This window comes from Tympanuchus pallidicinctus, unplaced genomic scaffold (assembly GCF_026119805.1).
Source record: "Tympanuchus pallidicinctus isolate F22 unplaced genomic scaffold, pur_lepc_1.0 scaffold32, whole genome shotgun sequence".
Lineage (NCBI taxonomy): Eukaryota > Metazoa > Chordata > Aves > Galliformes > Phasianidae > Tympanuchus > Tympanuchus pallidicinctus.
In genome coordinates, this window is record NW_026294750.1 from 294,621 (window position 1) to 319,937 (window position 25,317).

The following is a 25,317-nucleotide window of genomic DNA, read 5'->3' on the forward strand; positions in this document are numbered from 1 at the left end:
AATTTTTAAATGACTCTTGCAAACGTTTCCCCAACAAAAACCCCTTTAGTCCCAGGGCGCCTGGCCACTTGTGTGGAGCCAAGGGTAACATTTGTGCATGTGGAGCTATAAAGAAATATGTTTATTTTTCAGCACGTTTGCTGAAACGCTGTGTGCTGGGTGGGGAGCAGAGTTTTCCCGATGCCAGCAGGGCACTGCCAGCTTACACAGCTCCAAACCCCCCAGAGCCCACATGCGACCACATCCCCTTCCCCAGGACACCCACATCACTTCTGAGCAGCCACAACTTTGGGCCCAAAGCACATGCGTGGTTAAGCAGAGGAATGAGAGGAGGGGTGGGTGTGATGCTTGTGTCAGAGCAGCAGCAAAGCAGGGGAGCAAGCGGCCTGGAGCAGAATGAGGAGCTCCCTGGCACCCTGCACAGGGCAAAAGCTTTTGTCATGATTTAAAACAAGCAAATGTGTTCCCACCACTCCCATGACATGCAGGGAAGTATCCTGCTGGGATCAAGGCTATCTTTGGGCTGATTTCCATATGAGGGTCCCTGGGAGACTGCACCAGCAATGACAGTGTTAGCTCATGGTTTCTTGTTAAACACATCTGAATGGAGACATTTACTTAGGATTTCACATTATTAACAGCCACAGCGGGAAAAGGTCGGGGAAAGGAAAAAAGCCCATGTTATTTCCCAGGGGAGACACTGAGCAAGAGGATGCTGCTGGGGTTTCCTCCAGCAGCTCCATAACAAAGGGGAACTTTCCACATTAAAACACCCGAGGAAAGAAGCATCCAAAAAATCCCTGGAGGGAGGGGAGGCCTTGGCAGCGGGGAACCACCATCCAAAGGTGAGCAGGATGCAGCCACGTGGGGCTGGGATGCCCAGATATGGTGCTGCAGAGCCCGGGTACCACTGGCAGCGTGCAGCCGTTCATCACCAGCGCCCGAGGCTATGATGTGAGAGGATTAATTACTTTTTACACACCGTTCAGCGCAGGGCTGAGCACGATCATGCATTATTCATGCATTCAATAACACAGCTGATTTATTAATGAGGAGGTCAGACTGCCTGGAAACGAAGGCTTGTTGTAAAATCACTTCGAGCTGGGACGTTTCAGAAGAGCTGCTGGAGCGGAGCCGGCGCGGAGCCACGGCGCTGGGACGAGGACGGCACGCAGAGCTGCCCTGTTCCTTCCAGCCCATTAATCCCCGCGCTGCTTCGGAGGCGCACGTTCCTGCTCCAGCACGGGCAGACAGCCGTGCAGATGTAATGCGGGAGCCGGAGGAGCAGAGCGGGTCCATAGGGGCGGCTTCCCGGCCGCCTCCTCCCTGCTGCAGCCATGGAGGACCTGGGGAGCCAAAGAGACCCAGAGCAGACACATCAGCATCTGGGCCTCGCAGGGAAACGGGAGGAGAATGCAGGCAGCCAACTCCTCCCTCCTACTGGCTCAGTGGGAAGAGCTGGAGCCACCTCCAAAGCAAATGAAGGGAAGGAAATCTGTGCTGCAGGAGCTGCTTTCCCCCTGGTCACTCCCGGGGTCTGACGGCCCACCTATCTCTCTGTATTGAATTTGTCTCCTACTTGGGTGATCTTTTCCTCTCCTCATCTCTTTCGGTGCTGCACAATCACAGAGGGGTGGATGGGGGGTGGCGGGTGGACAAAGCGAGGTGCACGCAGCAAACAGAAGGGCGATGGCTGGGATGCTTTGGAGCAGGATGGGGCTTCTCCTGCTTTGTCATTGCAAATTATTGCTGCTGTGGTAGGAATGAGGCAGCAGCACGGGGCAGGGCATTGCTACTGTTTTGCGCTTGCTCCTCCATGGAGCAGAAGACAGCCAGCAGCAGCGGGGAGATGATCTGGAACCCGCAAGAAAGCTTCTCCCAATGCTGAGGAGCACTAAGGGCAGGAGAAGCCCCGGTGCTGCACTGGGAGCAATGGATCAGCACAGCTGGCGGCTGTCTCTGATCTGATCAGCCCGCACACACTGTGCTTGGAGAGGGCCAGCAGAAATCAAGAGAAAACAAAGCAAGAATCAAACAGCAGCACGGCTGGGGCACCGCTCAGCCCAGCCTCTCATTGCAAACAGAGGAGGGAAGGGCTGGGGGAGCGGGGTAACGATAACGAGGAGTGAGGGAAGGGACACACAGCCTCGGGTGCCAACATGCCGTGGGGATGCGGGTGTCCTGCCCCGGGAGCAGCTCAGCCCCTGCAGATGCTGCCCTGCATGCCCCAGGCAGGAGTGGGCGTCACTCCATGCCGACATCCTGAATGGTGTCAAGATTCCCAGGCCCCAGTGCTTGGGGCTGTGGAGAAGAAACCGCTTTGATCATCGCTAATTACTGCTGCTGGGCTGACAGCACTCTGCTGTCCCACCCCCAGCTCAGCTGTGCCCGCCCACGTTCCCCCATCGCCCCACGCTGCAGCGGGTTTGTAGGTGCTGCCGGCGGGGCTGGAGCCCCACATCCACCTTCAGCCGGGCAGACGGACAGACAGACAGTACCAGCAGTGTGTCCCACAGCCCGGGGTATGACAGAGGTCCTGGAGCACCACTGCTCCAAACTGCAGGGATTAAACCCTCAACGCACATCCCCCTCGATGCTTTTTATTCCCCCTAAATTGCAAAGGCGCTGCCAGGTCCCCGAGTTCCCGCTGAAAAACAATTCGGCTGAACAGAAGCAAAAGCAGAGAACGCCCACACCCTGCTCTTGCTCCTGTTTATCTCCAAAGCTTTTCTTTAAAAAAAAAAAGAAAAAAGAAAAAAGAGAAGAAAACTAAAACACGCCTTCCCTCAATGTGGAGGAATGCTGCAGCCGAATGTGGAGATGGGAGATGGAGTGTGGAGGGCAGCGCTGCGATGCAGTGCCCCTGGCCATGGGCTCAGAGGCTGCCTGCCACGGGACCTGAGATTTGTTTGTGAGCATGGGAAGCCAGGTGGCAGAGCAGGCAGGAACAGTAATGGGTTTCCCAGGCAGTTGATGTTATGCTTTTAAAAATAAAAAAATAAAAAAAAAATAAATCTCATTTTTCAGATGCTTTAGAGAGAAAAACAGTCCATGCTCCACTGGGGAAAGGAGCTCGGTGCAGTGCCCGTCCTGAACCAGGCTATGCCAGGGGAGCATATGTTGTTGCTCTGTGCCCATCGCATGGCTGCGGGCAGGAGGCAGGACCAGGACCCACCTTCACCCTTCTTCCCCCAGCCCTGCTGCCCCCCCAGAGCCGGCCTCATTTTGGAGATGGATAGAAACGGGGCAGTGTGTGTCAACCACATCAGCGCTGTCTGGCAGGTACACACGGCTGCATGCACGTTACCTCTTCTTGTTTGCTCCCTAGTGCAGCTCAGGCTGCTGGTTATGATTTATTAATCTCTGCACAGGTTTATATTTGGCTCCAAGGGCGTCTGCAGCCGCGTGCAAAGAGCGTTGGGTGCCGGGCGCTGTCAGTCTGCACCAAGTGGGGCTGGGACAGGGCTGTGATGGGACCATGGGGCTCTGCTTACGGGAAACGTGATTGAGATCTTCCCCATCCAGGAGCCTCAGACGATGGGCTGGAGTGAACCTGTTCCCTTCTGCTGTTTGTTCAGGAGAGCTGGGAGGCTTCTGAAGGGAGCCAAGCGCTCAAAGGGCCTTTGACAACATGAATCGAGGTCTCTGAGCAAAGAAACACTGCATTTTTTTCCTTCTGCTCCTTGGACAGCTGCAGCCAGCATCTGGCAGACATTCGTGCAACCTTGATGCACAATGGAGAAGGGGAGAGAAGGAAGGTTCTTCCCTAACAAGCCTCCCTTAGCCACGGTGATGTTCGCAGCACAAAGCAGACGTCCAGGGGCAGCCGAGGGAGCGACTGCATGAGGAAACGCTTCATAGTTTCCAGCTCTGTTCTAAATTAGGCACTTAACCTTTTCAAACACATCTGATGGTGGTTGCAGTGCAACCCGCTTTGTGCACGGCCCAGGGCCGCGCTGTGAGGAGCACTTGCATGAGGAAATCCAGCAGGCGAGGTTTGCAGGGGAGCGGATCAGAACGCACACGGATATTCTGAGGCCATTTGTTACCCAGAGGCACACTAGTGGGGCCAGGGGCTGTGGGGATGTTGTCCACCCCATCATAACCCACAGGCAGCTATTATTACCTCCGGCACTGAGGCCTCAAAAGCAGCCCATAATTACAGTGGGACAGCGCAGAGCTTTCCTCAGCTAAACCATCACCCCCAGTGCTCTGCAAAGCTGAGGGGTAGGGGACAGGTCAGGCTTTGCTCTCCCTCCCTTTGTGCCATCTCCCAGAAGAGATCTGGGGGTTGCAAAATGGAGCCATTTGCAGCCATCTCCCACCCCAATTTCATCTGGGAAAGACCCAGGCAGCTCTTGCAGCTGACTGCACACAGGGAAAGCTTTGCAGCACGTCCCACGGAAGGAGCTGCGCCTGCACCCAACTCAAAGTTTCCAGCAGAGCCCCATGGCCCCACTGCCGTCACACTGTCTCCGAGTGACCGATTCTCATCGCCTCAAATCTCAGTTCAAGAATGTTGTTTGGGTTGCAGAAAGTATGCCTAAAAGAGGAAAGAAAAAAAAAAAGAGAGAGAAAAGAGAAGGAGGCCAGGGTGAGATGAGAGAGGTTTCGCTCTGTCCTTCCATGCTGACCGCCGTAATTCTGGAGAGGAGAGCACAGCCCCAGCTGCAGCAGCCACCAGATGTTGAGTGCAATCCCTCTGCGCAGCTCGGCCAGGGCTGAGCCCCACGGATCTGCTCCCCCTCCTTCCTGGTCTGGTTTCTCCCTTTCCTGGTCTGGTTTAGCTTCTGGCACTGTGGACACCCTTACAAACACCTTACAAACCAAGAGGAGTCTGCCAGCTGAGGTGGGGTGACAACCACTGGGGGGTGACAACCACTAGGGAAGCTGTATGGCTGCTCCTCTGGGTACAAGAGACGCAAACCCCTTTGTGGGCATCGACTGTGGGCTTAGGAGCCCAGTGAGTGGATGGGGAGGTGAGAAAGAGAAGATTTGGCTGCAAACATCCAGAAAGGCCATGCAAACCTGGAAGCCACTGTCCTCCAGGGCACCTGTGCTCTGGTATTTGGAACAGGAGCCTGGTGCAAAGAAGGGGCTCCAGACCATGGCCTCGTGATGTTCCCCACTATGGTGGCTCTGCAGATGTTGCCTCATTCATTTCCACCTGGAGCACGCTGAGGCTCAGGGCCTCCCTGGGTTCTTCTTGGATTCTTGTGACTGGAGTCCCTCAAAACAGCAGCTGGGACCTTCATCTTCAGGAACTGGCTTTTCATTATAAAGTTCAGGAGGAGCCTCTGGGAGCCCCCAGCTGAAAGCCCCAGGTAAGCAGAACCAGCACCCCTCAACCTGCAGCACCGCAGACCGACGGGCACTGGAAACCAAAGAAAACAGGGAGGGAGAAGACAGAGCAGCGAGCAGCTCCAGCATGGCTGAAACTTCATGGAAATGTGAAAGAGGCAGTAATAGCATCTCCATGAGCAAGAAGGGAGGCCAATCTGAAGTAGCCGTGCTTTATGACAATCGTTTTGGAAGCACGTGGGACATCAGCATCCACTGGGAAGAATGAGCAGGAGCATCAGATTGTTTTGATTCTTCATTATGCAATGGAGCATTTGCTACCTGTGCCAGAGTGGTGGTCCATGCACAGGACAGTGCTCCAAGCTCCAAGAGCTGTGTTTGTAAATTAAAGGCAAATTTGGGCCAGGTTTGCTGGTTTCAGATAAAGCTCAGGAGCATTTGATCAAAACAACTGGAGCAAACCCAAACAAAACAGACACTGCTCACATCAGTTTGGTTTAGAAAACCAAAGCAAACCAATACAGACATCTGTCTGGCCCTGATGAAATGCAGACTACAACTGCTAAGCGTAACTGCACCGGATGGGATTATGCAGTGATAGGGACCATTGGCTTTGAGCAAGCAGGACAGCATGTTCCCAGCTCCTGGTATCAGTTCAAGTCTTCCTTTCAACAGTAAGCCATTGGGAAGAGGTGTCTATAGATGTCCAAAAAGTTTGATGAAAGTTGAGGACAGTTGCAGAAGCTTTGCACTGGCCTGAGATGAGCAGTAGCATTGAGGTCTCATCAACAGCCGTGTTCATGCCAGCAGAACCAGACAAATCAAGCAGGATCACCCCAGGAGTGGCTCAGGAGACAATGGCCACCTGGAACATGAGATTGCAGGGTAACCAGATAAGATGTACTTGCTTCTTTAGATGGCAGCTTTTCACTTCCCTGAGACAGCCCAGAGGACACTGAAGCCGGGCAGGATGATCAGGCAAAAAGCCCTGGTAACTGTGGGGAACACCGAAACTGAGCTCCAACATGTCATTTTGTTCTGGTTTAGGCTGGGAAAGGGAGATGTGAGTGTGGGTACGGAGCCAGCAATGCATGAAGCTCTGTGGGACAGCCTGCCCAGGGCTGCGCACCCAGAGTCAGGAGTATTTTTGACTTCCAGAAGGTGGAGAGGCCCCCTTCCTTATCTAACCTAGATATGGACGTGGTGCTTTTCCAGAAAAACATCCAAGCCCTTTGCAAGCCTCTGAGCTGCTGGCCAGCAGGACACCTCGAGCTGCCAGAGATGCGGTGCTGATTGACACCATCCAAGCACCAAGCAGCAGATGTTGCTGGCTGCCTTTCCCTGGAATGGGCTCCTGGGGCAGCAGGAGCCCTCTGAGTGGGGTTTCCCCCTGCACCACCCTCAGACTGCCCCCATACACACACCAAAGGTGTGAGCCCTTTCTCAAGCTGCAGTGGCAGTGCCCCACAGGGACAAAGAGGTGCTGTCAGCTCTATTGAAGCTCATGGGGAGGCTCAGAGAGCACCTCTCTACTCCCCCCCCCCCCCCCCCCAACCTTGATGAGGGCTTCACCTCCTTTGGGGCAGCACAGCCCCCCATCCTCTTTCCCCACTTGAAGGCAAGATTTCTCCCCAGAGCAAGCAGCACTCTGCCTGCGGCACCACAGAGAGCTGTGCTTTCCAGGCATGCTCGTCCTTCCCAGCCTCACATCCTGGCACAGTCCCCACTGTACAGTTTGTCCCTCACAACCCTGTCCATGAACCGCCCGCACATTCCTCCTCCCTACAGTGAGGAACACAGATTGATAAGGATCTTTGCAAGTCTCCCCAGGGGCGGAGGATGTTTTGGCTGGGAAATATCAATGGGAAGCAAGGAGAAAGCAAGCCCAGAGGGAGCGTGGCACCTGCCAAGCTCTCTGAATAACTGCAGGCTCCTCGGCAGAGCCGGGTGTGCTGCTGGAACAGGGCACGGAGCAGCAGGCAATGGGCGGTCAGGGCTCCTCCTTCCTTCTCCCTGCAGGAAGAAATGCTTCAGCAGCCATCAGAGAGCCATGGCCAGTGCTGAAGCGTGCAGGGACAGGGACCAGGGATCAGCACCCAGCACACCACAGCTTTGCAGGACACAGTGGGCACTGCGTAGCAGGAGGTGCTGCAAGCTGCCATGTCCACAGTTCTGTCACCCAGAACACGTTCTCCACCTCGGGTCCCCTCCCCAGGATCCTCAGTGGGGACCCCCCAGCCCTGGGTGGAAGGGCACAGGCAGTAGAATGCCAGCTTGGCATCTGTCTCCTTCCAAGGTGAAGAGAAATTCCGAGTGTCACAGTGGCCCTTTGGTAGGCAATTTGTTTACCTTGGATGCTGCAGCCTTATCGTTCATGGAAATGTTTATCCTAAATATTTAATAGCAGGTCTGCATAAACGGAGGTTTCCTGGGGAAGGAGCCCAGGCTGCAGTTGGGGAAGGCACAGCGTCCCTTCCCTCGGTACTGCAAAAGTTGCAGCTACTTTCTCACTTCTCCCCAAAAATCACATCCTCAGCGCCTCAAAATCAGGGAGTTTTTCATCTGGCCAGAGGCTTCTTCATCACTTCCTGATGAGAAACACAGGAGACCTAACAACAGCCCTTTTAAAAACAACATCCTCGATTCCACTAACTCGTTAAACAGAGAGAGCCTGAAAAGTGCCAACACTCCTATGAGAAAAGACGGGAGGGAGAGAGAGAGAGGGAGGAAAGAAAAAGCAGGTTATTTATAACGCCAGGCTGCGTTAGGGTCTCTTCAGTCTCTCCTGCAAACTGTCTGCTGCTAGGAGGTCACTCCCAAAAACCTGCACAGCCCGTGACCTGCAAGCACAGTGTTTGATCTGGGATCTAGGGCGGGCACCAGTCCTTGCACACTGGGAGACGCACTCACATGCTGCTTGACACACGGGAGATCCCAGAGCAGCACAGCGAGGCTTTGGAAAGGAGGCTCTCTGCTTGGTAAGTCCATCTCCATATTTATTGATTTTTCTTTTTTTTAACGCTCAATTTCCATAGCCCTGCTGTGCCACGCGGAGCACATGCCAGCGACACGGGTGGCACAGCATGGGTGCCAACGTGCCCTCTCCCGCTCCTGCCCCAAGCAGCAGCTCCCCAAATATTTGCCATGGGATCCACACACCCACAGCACATGCAGCCCCCCCCGGCCCCACACAGCTCTGCCAGATCTTTTGCTGCTCGTGTCGTGCCTGTGATGCCACTCGCTCTAAATCCTGCTCCCTCCCTGAGCAACGAGCTGGCCCTGATGGGACACATGGCCCTCTAGCAGAGAATGATGGAGCATGGGAGACTGCATGGATATTGTGCAGATGCCACCCAAAAATGGGGCTGAACACACCGGAGAGGGGAGAGCAGCCTTCAAATGGAGCAGGGGTGGCTGCTGAGGACAGGTGCTGGGGCTGGTGGCACATTGAAGGAGGCTCTGAGAAAGGGGCAGAGAGTCCTGGATCCATTCTGCACCACACAGAAGGACCCCAGGAAGGGGCAGTAGCCCCGGAGCAGAGCAGACTGCTCTGTTTTACCAGGCAGAGTGCCCTGGAGAAGGAGGGAGAAGGAGGAGGAGAAACTCTCCTGCAACTGCCAAGATCCTGCCACACATGCAGCCGCCAGGAGGGCCATGGCTCCTCGGCCCCTCTGAGCAAGAGAAAACAAGAGCCATGCCTGCCTCATTTGGTCTCAATCCCTGCTTTCTTCCAGCAGGAGCAACTTGCTAGGGTCGCTCAGGGGCAGCCTGGGCAGAGCTGTGCCCTCTTTGTCTGATGGGTGAGCGGTTCTCTCCCTGCTGCTGTGCCAGGGCAGGGGGACCAGCATCCTGCTGGCTCTTTGGGAGCGCAGTTTGGATGGGAAAGAGGGAGTGGATCCCCAAGGATGTAATTTGGGAATGACTAGTGGGCACAGCCAGCTCAGCCAGCTCCACCATCACAGCTTTGCAGGGCTAGGTGACAGCCCCCAGCATTGCAGGGGTCGGGTGGGGGAGAAAACCACAAAACCTGCTGTTTTCACCATTTTCCAAGCTGGGTCAGGGTGAGGATGCAGCATGGTTTCCCCGTGCACAGCAGCACAGCCACGTGTACAGGAGCCCGCGCTCCCCCTGCAAGCAGCACGGCTCAGAGTATTTCCTGGAGGCATTTCAAGCCACCTCGCTCTGCGTGCTGGCATAGCCATGAGGCTCAGGGGAGGACGAGAAGCCATAACTGGTGTTCTCCCTCTGCCAGTGCAGTGCCCTGAGACAGTGCAGCAAAGCCCACACCAAGCCAAAGGGCACCAGAGCCATTGCGCAGTGCTGAGCCCTGCTCCCAGCTGGCCTTCAGCCCAACACAGACTGCTTCCCATAAACAAGGTCCCAATGGCAACTCTGGGGATGTCCCCACTCTCCTGTGTCACGCTGGCCTTGATGGGACAGCAGGTGGACAGTCTCAGGACAACTGTCCTGATTCTCATCAGGACAAGAGATGGGGGAAAACAGCTTTAAAATGGCTTCAGTTCAAAATAAGGCAGAACTTGTTTACCAGGATTTACATCAATCCCAAGCAGTGTGAGCATCCAGCATGTTTGTGGGGGAGGGGACAGCTGGATTAAACCCACAGCAACTCGCGTCGCCAGCAAGCACAGTATAAATATAGCTGCATTGAAACATGCCTTGAGCTCCAGCAACCTGTTCCGCAGCTCCCGCTGCTTGGAGGGCGGCTGAGACCCTTCTCCTCCCTCCTGCATAGACCAGTAGAGGCGAATCGGGATGCTGCAGGCACAGCTGTGGCCTTGCACCAACTCTGCCAATGGGCCCCCATTGGCACCCTCTCCCCAGAAACAACAACGGTCAAAGAGCTGGCAAGAAAATGGGCACTAGAATGTTTCTGGAAAGCGTGAGATGAAAGAGGGGGAGATCAGGTAGCTTCAGAAAAGGGAAATGCTGGCAGGCACATTTGTTTTAATAGGATTCCTTCAGGTCATCTCAGTTCATCGGCTCTGCTGCCAAGCGCCATCAGCCCCACATCCCAACCCATTCCACCCAAGCCCACTCAGCCCAGCCCGCAGGGAGCAGCTCGCCTGCCTGCGGCCCCTGCGCTGGGCCTGACTTTGCTGCTGCTTCCCCCCAGGTCCCTTCAGCGCCAGCGCCATGCATTGGGCCACCATCCTGCTCGTCGCCGGGCTCTGCGGAGCCTCCCTGGGCCAATACAATGAGGAGGAGGACCTGGCGTGGCTGCAGTACTACATGCGGCAGTCCCGGATGTCCTCCTACAACTACATGCCCTACTACGAGGACGAGAACAGCCCCTACGTTTACTCTTACCTCCCAGCCCCGGACACTGAGGCAGAGCTCGTCCCTGAAGCTCAGCAGGCCTCATCCTGGCAATGTCCCCAGGAGTGTGACTGTCCCCCCAACTTCTCATCGGCCATGTACTGCGACACGCGCAACCTGAGGTATCTGCCCTTCGTTCCCACCCGGATGAAGTACGTCTACTTCCAGAACAACCAAATCACCGCCATCCAGGAGGGAGCTTTCGACAACGCCACCGAGCTGGAGTGGCTGGCGCTGCACAACAACCAGATCAGCAGTGAGAAGATGGGCAAGAGGGTCTTTGCCAAGCTGAAAAACCTGGAGCGACTGTACATGAACAACAACAACCTGACCAAGATGCCCAGCCCCCTGCCCCGGTCCCTGAGGGAGCTCCACTTGTCTTACAATCAGATCTCCAAGGTCCCCTCCAATGCTCTGGAGGGTCTGGAGAACCTTACTGCCCTATACCTCAGCCACAACTATATTTTTGAGATGGGAGCATCTCTCAAAGGGCTCAAGTCCTTGATCCTCGCTGATCTGAGCTATAACCACCTCAGGAAAGTCCCTGATGGGCTCCCAATGGCTCTGGAACAGCTCTACCTAGAGTACAACTACATCAACACGATCCCTGATGACTATTTCAAGGTGTCTCCCAAGCTGCTCTATGTAAGGATGTCCCACAACAGCCTGACAAACCAAGGGCTCTCTACCAACACTTTCAACAGCAGCAGCATCCTCGAGCTGGACCTCTCCTACAACCGGCTCCAGAAGATCCCCCGGGTCAGCACCAACCTGGAGAACCTCTACCTTCAAGGGAACCAAATCAATGGTGAGCATGTCAGCCACGCGCAGTGGGGATGGGGAGGTGGGGAGGTGGGAACCGTGCTGCCCAGCATGAGGCTGTCCAGGGAACGGTTTGAGCAGGACACTGGAATTTGGCAGATCTCTGACCTCCTCGATGCAAGGCTGCAAGGCAGGAAAGGGGCTTGATCTATTGTGAGCTCTGAGATCTCCTGCGTGATGCACAGAGACATTTCTTTGGTTTTATTGAGCATCTTCTGGCTGGACATGCCAGAACTGTGGGTAGAGGCTGTTGCACAACCTGGGGAGGGGCCTCCAAGGATGAAGGGTCACCAAGAGAGCTGGGAGAGTCACTGAACATGGGAACGGGCATCACCCCTGGCACGGCTAGTGTGCAGCTGCAAGCAAACCCCACAGTGCTCAGTGGTCTGCAGCACTGGGGCCGGCGCATCCCCCTGCAGCCCCTCTGCCCTCATCGGCAGGATGCCCTGAGGTCTCCAGCTGCAGCTCTCCCAGTCTGACACCTCCAGTTTATTCTCAAGCCTTCAGTAATCCACAGGAGATGTAGCTCTGTCCTTTCCCATGTGCCAGAGGCGACTCTGATGAGCCCCACCCCTCCCCCAGCCCCTGGAAACACCCAGACCTCCCCAAGAGCCACTGCCTGCAGCTGATGGGTACGTCCTCGCCAGGGCTGTGACAGGCAACAGCTTTTAGTTTTTAGAGCATCTTCTGCCAGGACTAACATTCACTCTATTTAATACACACGCACATGTACACAAAAATAAAAGGAACGGTTGCTGTTTGCAAAATAATAATAATTAGGACAACAAGCAAACTGCATCTCCTGGAAAAATCCCCGCTTGCTTCTCTCACCTGGCAGGGCTGAGGGCAGAACCTTCAGGAGCAGTGCTGCTGCACCGGTGTAGCCATCAGTTGTTGCAGGGGAAACAACCCCACACTGAGGAACTGACAGAACACGAAAACAAGAACAGATTCCCAAATGTTTGCTTTCAACATTTGTAGCTGTTAATGTCTGCCCACAAACGCCATGAAACCGCTGTGGAGCTTTCCACGCTTGTCCGAAGCTCTGCTCCAGCTGCAGATTTGCTGCAGACCTCTGGAGCCCCGTGTGCCCTTCGGTGGAGAGTGGGGCACCCGCATCACATCTGGGTGCTGTGCAGCCCCCGGGAGACGCTGCTGCCCTCCATGTGCCCCCTCCTGCCACCAAGCCCCCGTCCCCCCGGCTCTCCTCCCGGGCTGTTTCAGACAGTGCGGAGCTGCACAGCCCCTGAGGCGCACAGGCTGAGCGCGGACGGAGAGTTCGTGCTGAGGGCTGCGCACCCCAGCGTGCCCCAGAGCCTTTCCCAGAAGCTCTCGGTCTGGAGCTTTGCTGCCCCCTAGGCGGCCGTTTCTCTCCTAAGTCCCGCACAAAAGCGAAATTTGTTCCGTATCTCCCCTGCAGACCCAGGGAGGGATGGGCCTGGGAGCCGCAGGCAGCAGTGGGTGGCAGAGAGGAGAGGGAACGCGGATGGGACGGGGACCTCCCCCCACAGACACAGTGCCTGGGTGGTCCCGCTCCCCGTCGGTGCCAGAGGGTCTGGATGCTGCAGCATGGGAAGACTCATGAACTGCAGTGACCGTTCCCTCTGAAAACTGACAGTTTTTTGTCTGACACCACCCAGCTCTGTTCTTTTATCCTACCAGGACTCCAGCTGTGCTGGGCAAAGTCACAGCTCCCAAAGCCCTGAGCACGCACAGCCTCAGCGCTGCTTTGGGCTCCAGCTGGAAGCGCCAACTGCTCTACTGCTTTAGGATGGAAAGGTGTGGAGTCCAATTTGGCTGTAAATTGCTAATTCAGGGTTGCGATCATTGTTCTACTGCCCGACCTGCGTTGGCTGGGCACCCTCTGACCCACTGCAGAACGGGGCCCTGACAGCTCTCCTTCCCCCACAGAATTCTCCATCAGCAGTTTCTGCACTGTCGTGGATGTGATGAACTACTCCCGGCTCCAGGTGCTGCGGTTGGATGGGAATGAGATCAAGCGCAACGCGATGCCCCCCGACGCCCCGCTGTGCCTGCGGCGTGCCACCGTCATCGAGATCTAGCCTGCTGCCAGCCCTGCTCCTCAGGACTCTGCTCCCTTCTTCCCGGGGAGACACTCACTCCTATTTTAATGCAGCTTGACAGTTTGACTTGGCTTCTGCAATAGTGCAATAAGGGTGCTCCAATGCCAGCCCACGCAGGGGGGCAGGATCTGCTCATCCCCAAATCCCCCCCTCCCCCCTTCTCTCCAGCCTCACAGATCCCATGTAGCCATGCCCTGGTCCGTGCAGGAGGCAGTGGGGAAGAAGGAGAGCTCATCCCATCTCTGAAATGTGGTGCTAAGCGTTCGGCTCCGGATGTGGGTCTTGCAGAACCACCCCGGTGGCTCCCCCTGGGCAAGGGTTTGGTGATCGCTTGGAGCTCAATAGGTGAAGGGTTACAGATTTCCCAAACAGCAGCATCCCTCTCTCTAGGATGGGAATAAGCAAATCTCTATCCTTACTTTACCACCTTTCCCTGAAGCTTCCTGCTGCAAATATCAAGCCAAGAGGAAAGAAATCTTTCCTGCTGCTGCCCAGCAGCCTTCAGCTGCTAAGGTCAGAGAGAAACTCCTTGAGGAGCAGCCATGGCCAGAGGGACCCTCACACCTCCCCAGGTTTTGGGACAGGCCAAGAGACGGGCACATTGCAGTGCCGTCACCCCATAGAGCTCCAGGTCCATGCCAGGAGCAGCCCTCTGTCCCTGCTGCCCCTGCCCAGGCACCAGGTGCTGCCATGAGAGCAACTGGGCCACACTCTGGGTCTGCACACAGCCGTGTCCTCCCACTCTGCCAATCCACCCCATTGCTGCGTGCCACTCAGCTGCAGCTGCCCCAGCCTAGGGAGAGCAGCCCCACAGCAGGTGAGGTTTCGAACCAGGTGGGACCCACCTGGCTTTAACAGGGGAGGGTTTCACTGCTCCCAAAGTTCTGGTGCCTAACTCCTGTACTCACCCACACTGCAGGATCTGCCCTACTCCTCCCACCCCTCCACCTGCTGGCACAGCTCAGGGCTTCCCACCTAGGGAACTGGGCTTTCCCATTAGGAATAAATGATGTAGCAGCAATGTCAGCATGGGCAGCACATCTCAATTTATCAAGAGCGGAAGCACCAACTTGGTTCCTTGGACAGGCTTACTGAGAACCAAAGGGGCAGCTGAGCTTTGAAGATGACCTGCAAAGCTGAAGAGGTCATCCAGACCCTCCGCATTTAAACTGCATGCTAACATTATAGAAACAAAAAACCAAAAAAACCTGCACTATCACCGGCGCATGAACTGTAGATGTCATACCGACGAATAAAGCCCTTTCTGTAACTGCACAAAACGTGTCTGAGGAATCCCAGCACCGCCTGGAGCCGCTCGCAGCTCAGAACCTACGATAAAGCTGCGCTGTGCATCGGCCGTCTGGTGGCTGCTGCAGGCACTGCGCTGCACTGCGGGGTTCGCAGAATGGTAGAAGTGTTGAGTTGGAAGGGATCCCTTAAGGCCATCCGGTACCACGGCCTGCAGTGCACAGGGACACCCACAGCTCCATCAGTGCTCACAGCCCCATCCCTGCTCTTGGGGGTCTCTGGGGATGGGACATCACCATGGGCAGTGCAGCACCTCACCGCCCTGACTGCAGAAGACTTTGTTCTTATATCCAACCTAAACCTCCCCTCTTTCAGTTTGAAACCATTTCCCTTCGTCCTATCACACAGACCCTGCTATAGAGTCAGACCCCTCTTTCTTACAGCCCCTTTAGAAACTGAAGAGCAGTGTCCCATCCCTAGGATCACTTCTGTGGCCCTCCTCTGATGTGCTCCAACAGCTCCACGTCCCTCCTGTGCTGAGAAAACCCCATCTGGACGCAGCGCTCCAGGTGAGGACTCAGCACAGAGCAGAGGGGCAGATCCGCTCCCTGGCCCTGCTGGCAGCGATGCACCCAGGATACGGTTGGCTTTCTGTGCAGCGGCCGTCGGGCAGCGGGGGAGGCGCTCCGGCCCCACTCCGCTTAGCCCGGCTCCATTCCCTCCGCACGCCATCGCTGCCCCCCGCAGTCACAGCCCCTGCAGGGACAAACGGGCAGACGGGACCGCGCAGAGCCCACGCACGGCTGGTACCGAGCTGCCCCGAGGGGTCGCTCCGTCCTCCTCGGCGGGGCGGCCGCAGTAGCGGCTCGATAGCAGAGGGGAGGGGGGGACGAACAGCAGAGGGGCTGCGCGCTCCCCTTTCTCCGCACTCCCCAACTTCTTCCCCCTCCCCCCAAAAAGTGGGAGATCCCATTGGTCCTGCGAGCCCGCTGGCGCCCAATCAGCGCCGTGTTGCTGTGTAGGGGACGGCAGGATGGGGGCTCGCGTCCCCTTCCTCTTCCTCCTCCTCCTCCTCCTGTTGCTGGGAGGAGCGGTGGCCGGGGCCGCAGCGACGTCCTCCCGGGGAGGAGGGGCGCGGGGTTTTGTCCGGACTCGCCGAGAAGCATAAAGGAGGGGAAAACTCCAAAGCAACTGAAAGCAACTCCGCTGTCCCCTCCTCCCCAGGTGTCCCCGTGGCTTTGTGGGGCACCGCACGCCACACAGCAGCTCCCACAAGGACGGGCAGGGCTTCTCCACAGCCCCCCCAAACCCCCTCACATTTCAGCTCCCAAAGTCCCCAATTCTTTTTCAACATCGTTTCCCACATTTTCTTCCCCTCCTTTCTTCCTCCTCCCCCCTCCCACCCCTTTGAAGCATCCCTCAGCTCAGACCTACCCAGGCCGCTCACAAACAGCCCTTCACCACCACATTTCTCCCCGGGATTTATGTTTCAACACCACCATCCCAGACATTACCCTCTGGGGACACAGATGAGAACGAAGCAAAGGACAGCTGTGACCCAAAGCCACTCCCAGGACGCGAGTGCTGGGCACAGCACACACACCCCGTCCTTCAGCATTTCCCTTTGCTCCATTCTCCCCAGCCTTAACCTAAAACCTTTATTGTTAGGATGTTAGGATGTGTTGGTGCAGACAGAGCCATCGGGATTTCTGCTTTTTTCTGATTTCTGCCGTGCCACATTTCTCACGCTGATGCTGAGGACAAAAGGGCTGAGTCCCACACACACGGCTGTCTGCAGACGAGCAGCAATAAAGGTTGATTATTAATAAGCCACATGGATTTGGGCCACGGCTGCTGCGACATTGCTGGGAAGAGATAAAGAAAATTGCAGAGGTAGAGGGAAAACATGCCAGGGGAGGGGGGGGGGGGAAATAGTGTGTTCCCAGCAGAGATCAACCGGACCCCGAGCACTGCGTGGTCCCACATTATGGAGGAGAATGAGGATTGGAGACTACCCAGCTCCCACTCCTCCACACCAGGGCTAAAGATTTGGGATGTGGGGTTTCAATGCTCAGGCAGCACTCAGTGCAAAAGCTTTGGGGACTGCTGGGCAGCCCAGTGCCCCCACATTGCGGAACCTCAGGACAGAGGGAAGGGCAAGAAATTCCCAATCTGTTTGGCTCCCATTCTTGCCTCCCCTTTTGTTCCACTCGCCATCTGTCCCGCAGCCCCACACACCCTGCGCTCCCTCTGCGCGTGCTGTAAATATCAAGCTGGGTTTTGTCTCTGCTTCTAAAGGCACCGCGCACCCAGAGCTGTGCTGCAGCCCCAAGTGCCAGCCTTAAAGCTTCAAGGGCTGGCACTGCCGGGGGTCCTGCTGCTCCTTCCTGACTACTGGGATCAGGGGCGCACAGCCCTGCTGTGCTGCGCTTCTCGGGGATTTGGAAGTGTGCCGTTCCCTCTCAGAGCCATCCCTGGGTGAGAAGGGGTCCCAGTCCCTCTCTAGGGGAGCAGCACCCCAGCTGCTGTCCCAGCCTGGACGCGGCCTTTTAGCTCACAACAAAGCCACCAACTCGTCAGCAAGGGCAGCTGCTCCGCTTCAGCCCGGTCCTTCCCCTTCCCCGTTTTATCTGGGGCTATAATAGACACAAACTCGCGGTAAAAGGGTATTGTCAGAGGGAAAATGGGCCTCACCCTCCGTCTGGCAGCTGGGAGCCGGGAAGGCGCGGGGCTCAGGGGCATTGTTGCCGTTTCCATAAGGCGTTTCCTGGCGTGTCCCGGAGGAGCACACAGCGTGTCACCAATCCCAGCTCACTCAGTGGGTAACGGGGCACAGAGAAAGCCCTACATTCCTCACATGGCTCTGAACCCCCACCTGGCAGAGTTCTTCAGGGGCTCAGCATCCCAAACAAGGACCTGTGGGAAGCGGTGATGCTCCCATCCCAGGGCCGGCCAGGCACTGTGTCCCCACTGCTGCAGTCCCTCGGTGTGCTTTGGGAATGGGAGTAGGGCACAGCGTCTCCAGGGACATTAGGGCACAGCTCTGTCCCTATGGTTCGTGCCCCACAATGTGCTGGGACACTGCACTCCTCCCAGCTCACAGAGTGGAGAACAGAAGGGTTCAGGACCAGGTTGCCCAGCGCCAACAGACTCCTCAAATAACAATAATTACCATTAGAATATTTAATAAGAACAGCATGCAAAGCAGCAAGCTCTGCCCTGACCTGCACAGTGTGGGGAGGCCGCTTTTCTCCACAGCCCTTCTCTTGGAAAACAAAAGGTGCAAAGTTCAGTGGTGCATGAAAGAGAAACAAAACCCGGCCCCAGCCACAACTCCCCCACCCCCCCCAGCAGACAGATGGCAGCAGTTGTCCCCGCACACCAGTTGCTCACTGTTGCCAATAAGCCCCTTTATCCCCCAACAGGTCATAAATGAGAGCGTTGGAGCTCAGCAGCCGCTGTCATGGAGGGGCTGGAATGGGGACAGAGACAGGAATAGGGATGGCAACAAGGATGGGGATGGGATGGTATAGGAATGGAGAAAGAGATGGGGATGGGGATGGGGACAGGAATAGGTACAGGGATAGGATAGAGATGGGATGGGGATAGGGCAGGAATGGCGACTGAAATGGGGATGGGGACAGGGATGGTTCTCCCCATGGGATGTGCAGTGCAGAACAAAAAAAGCAGCTCCGTGCCGCCTGCCCATCTGTCAAGGCCCCAGGAGTCACAGTGGGAGGGTGGCTGGGGTGAGGCAGCCCCCAGGATCCCATTCCCCTGTTTTTATCAAGGATTGGAAAAGGGTGATCTTCTCAGTGCTGGTGGGGACACACAGCCTTAGGGTCAGAGCTGCAGGGAGCTCAGGCTCTGCTCTGCAGATGGTGCGAGGGGAAGGGAGGAAAGCTCTGTCAGGAAAGAGGGCAGGCAGGGAGCATGGCCTCCCAGCAGGGCTGCTCTGCCAGCCCTGCCGAGGGGCAGAAACCAGCAGGAATTCACACACAGCACAAGACGTGGGTTTGCCGGAGCTGGTGCTGCTGCAGCCCCTCCAACCACACAAAGCTCCGTCCCGTTGCTGGGCCACGTGAGCGCAGTTTCTCCAGCTCTGGCAGATCCTGGAAGATGGTTTGAGCTGCGCACACCGCAGGTGACGGCGTGCCCTGGGCATCCCCTCCCATCCTCAGGGCTGGGGCAGAGCTGCTGCATTGCCCCAGATACAAGCACCCACGCAGTGCTGATTGGCCTCAGCTGAGCCGACATCGCCGCTCCCGTCCCAGTGGCAAACCCCGGGCAGGAAGCACCTGGAGGAGTCTGACCCCACGCCGTGTGCTGGGGCGGGTGGAGGCTGGGTTTCACTTCTGCTGATGTTGCTTTTCTGGTAAGTTAGAAGTGAGAAATGTTCGGCTTCTGCTAAAGGGACCCCTGGAAAGAGTGCAAAATGAACACACAAAAATCCAATAGTATTTTGTCGGGAATTGAGCAAAATATCTTCACGTAGTCTGTCTGCAGTGGTCGCTGCCAGGTCAGGACTTTTTCCGCAGCTCATTTGGACTTTGCACAAATGGCATTTTTCCAACAGACAGCCCCAACCCGGCGGACAGTGGGCAGAGCGAAGGGCATCGCGCAGTGCTCCGGCCCAGGACACGTCGAGGATGAATGCTGGTTTGTGCAATGTGCCAATTGCTGGTGGCTGGGGGAACCGACCAACCTGGGCTCTTTGAGTCAGACATTTCCAGCAAACATCCAAATTAAAAAAAAAATAATAATTAAAAAATCCCAGCAGAAATCCAACAAAAAGCTTGGCAGAAGGAGTGTCAAAATGGTAACAGGAGGTGGGGAGCAGCAGTTGTGCCTTTATTTACTTCCAGTCTGTCCTGAGCTGGTCCTGGGGTGTCACCCTGCACCCCTCCCCAGCCCAGAGCCGATCCTGAGGGGCCGCGATCCGACCAGAAGGAAAATGACGAGCAAAATAAAAATAGGAGATGAGTCACCTACGAGAAGGCTGGTGGGCAGACCTGGCGGCTGTGCCGTAGTGCTGCCTCCTCACTGAACACTCCTCTACGTGAGAGCTGTGTTTTTATCCAGGCTGGGAGCACTCCAGTTTTGGGCCATCGCAGCTCTGCTTGTGAGGACTCAAACGGTGGTGGCTGCAGCCCTGCAAGAGCCCAAACAGAACCCATGGGCACAGCGGGGGCACGGGCTGTGCTGGCCCCCGGATCATGCATACAGCAAATGGGCGCCAGCCCACGACTCTGTGCCTTTGAACCCACATGACTCCAATGTAATCAGCAACCAACGGACGCCCATTCCTCCCTAACAGCCCTGTTTCACAAATAGCAGCAATTTGGGTGTGCTTATTGAAACTAATGAAGGGATGAGTTCAAAAAGGAGTGGCCTTGACAGAGCACCAAAACCAACACACCAACTGTTTTCCAGGCAGGATAAAAGCAGGAGGGGGACATGGCTCTGCTCCCAGGCCAGTGCCCACACCAGCATCACTTCTCTGGAAGCCACCAGGGAGCAGCTGGGGGGTAGCAGTGCCCACAGTCCAAAAACTTTTGGCAAGTTTGGGACCAAAGCTAGCACCTACGTAGCCTGGCTCAGCTCAGTATCCCTAAATAAGGTCAGCACGAAGAGGAGGGATGAAGCACACAAGCCACACAGTGAGCAAGCTGCAGTCACCAGCCTGGGCACAACTGAAACAGGATCTGCCATGAATCAGCCCCAGGTGCCTTTGTCGTAACAGCCCTAAGCACTGCCCCGACATTGCGATCCTCTGATCCCTCAGCCTTCCTCCTGCTGACTCAGCCACCCCTGGAAGGAAGGCAGGAAGGGAGCAGAGTGGCACTCCCAAATACCCAGGAACTGCCCTATGCCTGGCTCAGCTCATTACCTGCTCATTTCCAAGGTGAACAGCAGCTCTAGCATCAAGTAAGCGACCCGGCAGGCAGCTTTATGCCCTTTGTGCTCTGTACTAAGCCCCCCAGCTGCCTCTGTGGGACAAGCCAAGGCAGCCCCAGGGAGAAGGGCAGCACCCCACAGTCCCACGTTACTCATCAGGCCCAGCCCCCAGCTCTGCAGGGCCATGCTCCCAGCATGTTGAGTAAGCAGGTTTTTCTAAACCTCCTCCGTGACGCAGGCAGAGAGAAGCAGCCACCCACACTAACAAGGCCCAGCAGCTCTGCGTGGTCACAGGGTGGGATGGAGGCTGCAGCCCACCCCCACTGTCAGCCCAGCAAGGAAATGAGGCTCAGCAACGCTGCTACATTTTTATTAAAGTAACAAAAGCATAAGGATCTGTACACTCTGTATATAAAAACACTACTGTACAATTAGTAACCATCCATCTCTTCCTCCATGTGTAGCTTACAAACGTCCCACCACATCCACCCAATAAAAAAAGCAGGTCCCGGTCAACAGTCCAGCTTTGTTTAAACAGTGAGAGAACCCCCCCAGCTCCCAAACACCTTCTGAAAACACACCATTCAGGCTTGTGGGCAAGAAGGCAACAGCACAGTAATTCACAGCTTTTACAAGGAACCAGCTACAAGAGGAAGGGGTTGCACCTGAATTTGATTGGGCTTGAAGCTACCAAGACACTTGAACGTGAGGCTCCTCCATGCCAGGGACAAGGAACGGGACGTGACAGCTTTTGTGTCAGAAGCAGGAGCAAAGTAAGTGCAACAGCACATTCCTTTGGTGTGGGCTGTTCCTCTGAACTTCTTTTCTGCTAAGAGGGAGGGAACAGTAACGGGGAGGCAGACATTAAAGCCCAGGGAAGCCCACACCCAGCCACAAGGGCCAAAGCAAACAGCATTTGTCCTGAGCACACTGCAGTTCCCACACCAGCAGATTGGAAGCAAGAACTACAGAGAGCACCCTGATCTTTTCTCTGCTGAAAAGGGAACTTGGTTTTCGGTAGTTCCCAGCGCTCTCCTCTTGGTGATGTCACCTATTGCAGCAGGGGAAAAGTCCCAGCGCTTCAGTTCAGCTTCTGCTTCGCTGCTGTGAGGAACTGAAGTGATGCAACTCCTGAGCCACCGCCTCATACAGCTCAAGGACAAAGTAACACCACTTGACATTTAATCAAAATGCTGGTTTTCCAGTTCAGGAAATCATTATTTGAAACTGCTACAGGAATCTGTAAGTTTTCCCACATAAGTAGTAGTCAGAGTTGGGGAGCTGCACTTCTTTGTTTTCGTGTATTGAGAAAAAAGCCAAGCAGCAGACAGGAGGCTTCCTTCCTCTCCCAGAGCATCCATGGTTTTGAAATATATTGCACAATTGTCTGAGAACTTGAACCCAAGGCCGGGAAAGAGCAGCTCCGGGATGCCAGTCAGCTGCTGGCTCAGGAAGGAGGAAGGTTACAATAAAAGCATTCTGCAAAACAGATCTGAGGAAGTTTCATTAGAACAGGCCATGTCAATGCCCTGAATTTCCCCATCACTTCTACTGGGATCACTGGAGGAGCACCAGCTGTTCTTAAGAAAGGCAATGGATCTCATGCTGGTGAAGGCTCATTCCCCACAGGCAGTGTTTGGGGCAGCATTTTCGGTTCCCACCCCACCTGCAGAAGCCAGAGGGCCAAACACCTGAACACCACTCAGGCAAACCTCCCTGAACAAAAAGTACCAGTGAGAGGAGCTCTGCTTCAGGAGGTGAAGGGCCAGGCACTGTACAAAACAGGTACCAAGAAACCAGAACCAGGTACTGCCCCTCTGAGGTCTCAGCTGGGGCAGCTCCAAGGCTCAGCCACGTGCTGAGCACCCAGGGGAGGAAGGGAAGGAGGAAAAGATGTGAATTTAAAACCAGCATGGACACCAACCCCAGGCAGCCACAAGCACAGGGGAAGAGTCTCCCAATACTTTTAGATTTAAAGAGAGAGGGCAAGAGGGGAACTTACACAGCAACTTCTAGGGCGCAAGGCGAGTTGCTTCAGCTCTTCCAGAGAAGTGATGCAGAGTGGGATCAGCATTGAATTAGGCAACTTCTACACACAAGAGGGGACACAGCTGCAGGGCACAGGCTGATGTCTGAACCCGATGGAGGAGTGCAGCTCAGTGCTGGTTTCAGGGCCTGGAGCAGCCCCCCAGCGAGCAGCAAGCTGTGGTGACAGCCAGGTGCTGGGCAGCACCAGGAACAAATAGCACCGGGTGCCACCACAGCATTTACAGTATTGGGAACCTCCACTGCACAGGTTCCCAGCACCACCCAGCCCCTGGGGGTTACCAAACACCATCCCCAGGGAGATCAGACCAGCTTGGCCATGAGTTAGTGAAGGAAACGCAGTAACTCTCTCATCCATTCCTTAACAGCACTGCAATGCTTGGCGACACCACGGCACTGCTGGGTACCAGGATGGAGAGGAGGTGACACTCAGGTCCTGTCACCAGCCACACTTCCCAGCTGGCCTCTCCTTCCCCTCTTCCTTCATTCCAAGCTGCCCAGTGAGCAAGCCAGCTCACCAAAACTGCCATCCAACACTAATTAGGTAGATATCAGCTTCATAATAAAAACCTCAAGCCTGCAACAGCTTTTTAAAAAAAGGCACCTAAAAGCACTGCTTCTGTCTGAAGCAGCGCCTGATATTTTAATTTTGATTTTCTTGGATTTTCTTAAAAAATATAAATAGCTCTTCATTTTAAAAATAGATCCTCGGGTGAGGTATACAGTAGCCCATGTCTTGGCAGTGTAAGGACAAGAGGAGTATTTAGCTGGAGACAGTCATGATGTAGTTCTTCGAAGGGCTTGTGCGACCTAACATCATCTGGTTCTTACAGGTAAGCATCCCATAGGAGCTCACAGGCTTGGCTGCTGTTGCTTCGTACAAGACACAGATGGAGCCGTCCTCACCAATGCGGTACGAGACCTCATAGGGGTCCACCCAGAGCGTGAGCTCGCTGGGCAGGAGCTGGTAGAGCTGCGGGAGGCTGAGTCCGATCTGGCTAGCTGCCTTGCTGATAATGGGGTCCATTTTGTGATTGATCCGGATGCAGCGGTACCCAGAGCCTTTGAACGGTTTCTCAGGAAACCAGTGGTGTTTGTAGTGCTCTGCAAGGGAAGCAAGAAGGGAAGCACGGTGAGCAGGCGTGGAGCAGCAAGGTCTGCATCTCACTGCAGTCCCAAGGGGTCCCACATCCCAATGCAGGCAGAGAAACCACATCCTGCTTCGGCCACCTCTGTCACAGCAGCTCCAGAGCAGAGTGCTCAGCTGCCACTTGCAGAACCCAAGGCAGAACGCAGCTCTTCAGGTCCTGGAAAACCCCAGTAGTGCCATGGGGGCACCCCGAAGTCTCCTTACCCTGGGACTGAGGTGGCTGGGGGAGATACAGTATCACCAACAACAAAACCCTGTAGTCAGGGAGGGGCAGATGGATCATTTGGGGCATGCTGCTGCCCCTTATCTTGGCAAAGCAGCAGACAAGTGCCCTCCTTCGGGCTGATAGCACCAAGGCTGTGCTGGGAGGAGAGCCTCACACCACCCGACAGGACACGGGGTGGATCTTCACTTGTCAGGGACTGGGCACAGAGCCCGGCTTTGGTCCCCCAGGGCAACCCCCAGAGAGGGTGCTGAGGGCACAGAGCCCTCCACATGGGACAGACAGACAGCTGCAGAGCTCAAGTACCACAGAGACACGGGCAGGTGCCCACAGGGACATACGTGGATGCCCAACACCGAGGGGGGCACAGCCGGGTAGCAGAGAAGGATGAGGGCAGGAACCAGCTGGGGAGTCCCGACCCCAGGAGCGACACGGAGGCTTCTGGCCTCGACAAAAGGTGCCGAGGACCGGATGGAAGTGGACTCTGCTCGCTCCGGGCCGCCCCCGCAGGGACCACGAAGCTTCAGCCCCATCCTTGGCGGTGCCCAAGGCCACGGATGGGATCCTGAGCAGCTTGAGCTAGTGGGGGAGGGGGCACTCAGCCCACGGCAGGGGATGGGGGAGCACAAGGTCCCTTCCAACGCAACCACGCGGCGATTCCACAGTTCCACGACGGCTAAGGTCCCTTCCGACCCAAATCACATCGCGATTCCACGACGAGCCCCCCCCCGCCCCCCTCACCTGCGAGCGCCTCCCGCAGCGCTCCGCTGAAGACCTGCAGCTGCTGCTCGCTGACGCAGCCCCGCGTCCGCAGCAGCCCGGAGACGAAACCGACGGCGGCGGCGATCTCGGGCAGCATGTCGGCCCGCGGGGGGGGCCCGCGGCGCTGGCTCATGGCTGGTAGGGGAGGGCTGACGGTGGGTGCCTGCCTGCCGGCTGCCTGCCCGCTCGGCTCTGCGCGGTGCTGCCCGGCTCAGCTCGCAGTGCCGCCGCCCGCTCCGCTCCGCCGTTAAGTACCGCCGCGCGGGGGGGCGGCAGCGGCGCCTCGGAGCCCATTGGGCGCGCGGAGCGGTATGCAAACAGCGGCTGAGCTCAGCGCGGTGGAAGGAGTGACGTCGGAGCGGCCGTGAGAGGGCGGCGGGGGGGCAGGGATGCTTACGGGAGGGCTATTTTTGGGCCGACCCGGGAGGGGGAGGAGGAAGAAAAAG

At 56.1% G+C, this 25,317-nt stretch overlaps 2 protein-coding genes and 1 long non-coding RNA gene across 3 annotated transcripts in view; 1 reads left to right on the top strand and 2 right to left on the bottom strand.

Moving 5' to 3' along the window:
* The window catches only part of LOC128088048 (uncharacterized), a 29,449-nt gene extending 13,103 nt beyond the window's left edge, over positions 1-16,346 (bottom strand). The window contains exon 1 of the long non-coding RNA XR_008210149.1: positions 16,227-16,346. This is a non-coding gene — a long non-coding RNA (uncharacterized LOC128088048). The remainder of the gene's footprint in view (positions 1-16,226) is intronic.
* Positions 7,779-14,824, top strand: FMOD (fibromodulin). Its single transcript, XM_052698151.1, has 3 exons — positions 7,779-8,279; positions 10,436-11,446; positions 13,372-14,824. The coding sequence occupies exons 2-3, from the start codon at positions 10,456-10,458 to the stop codon at positions 13,521-13,523; spliced, it is 1,143 nt and encodes a 380-aa protein (XP_052554111.1). The 5' UTR covers positions 7,779-8,279; positions 10,436-10,455; the 3' UTR covers positions 13,524-14,824.
* A 4,698-nt stretch (positions 16,347-21,044) lies between the features above and the next one.
* On the bottom strand, positions 21,045-25,103 carry BTG2 (BTG anti-proliferation factor 2). Its single transcript, XM_052698301.1, has 2 exons — positions 24,851-25,103; positions 21,045-23,840 (listed from the first exon to the last, which is right to left on the bottom strand). The coding sequence occupies exons 1-2, from the start codon at positions 25,002-25,004 to the stop codon at positions 23,500-23,502; spliced, it is 495 nt and encodes a 164-aa protein (XP_052554261.1). The 5' UTR covers positions 25,005-25,103; the 3' UTR covers positions 21,045-23,499.
* Between the last annotated feature and the right edge of the window lie 214 nt (positions 25,104-25,317).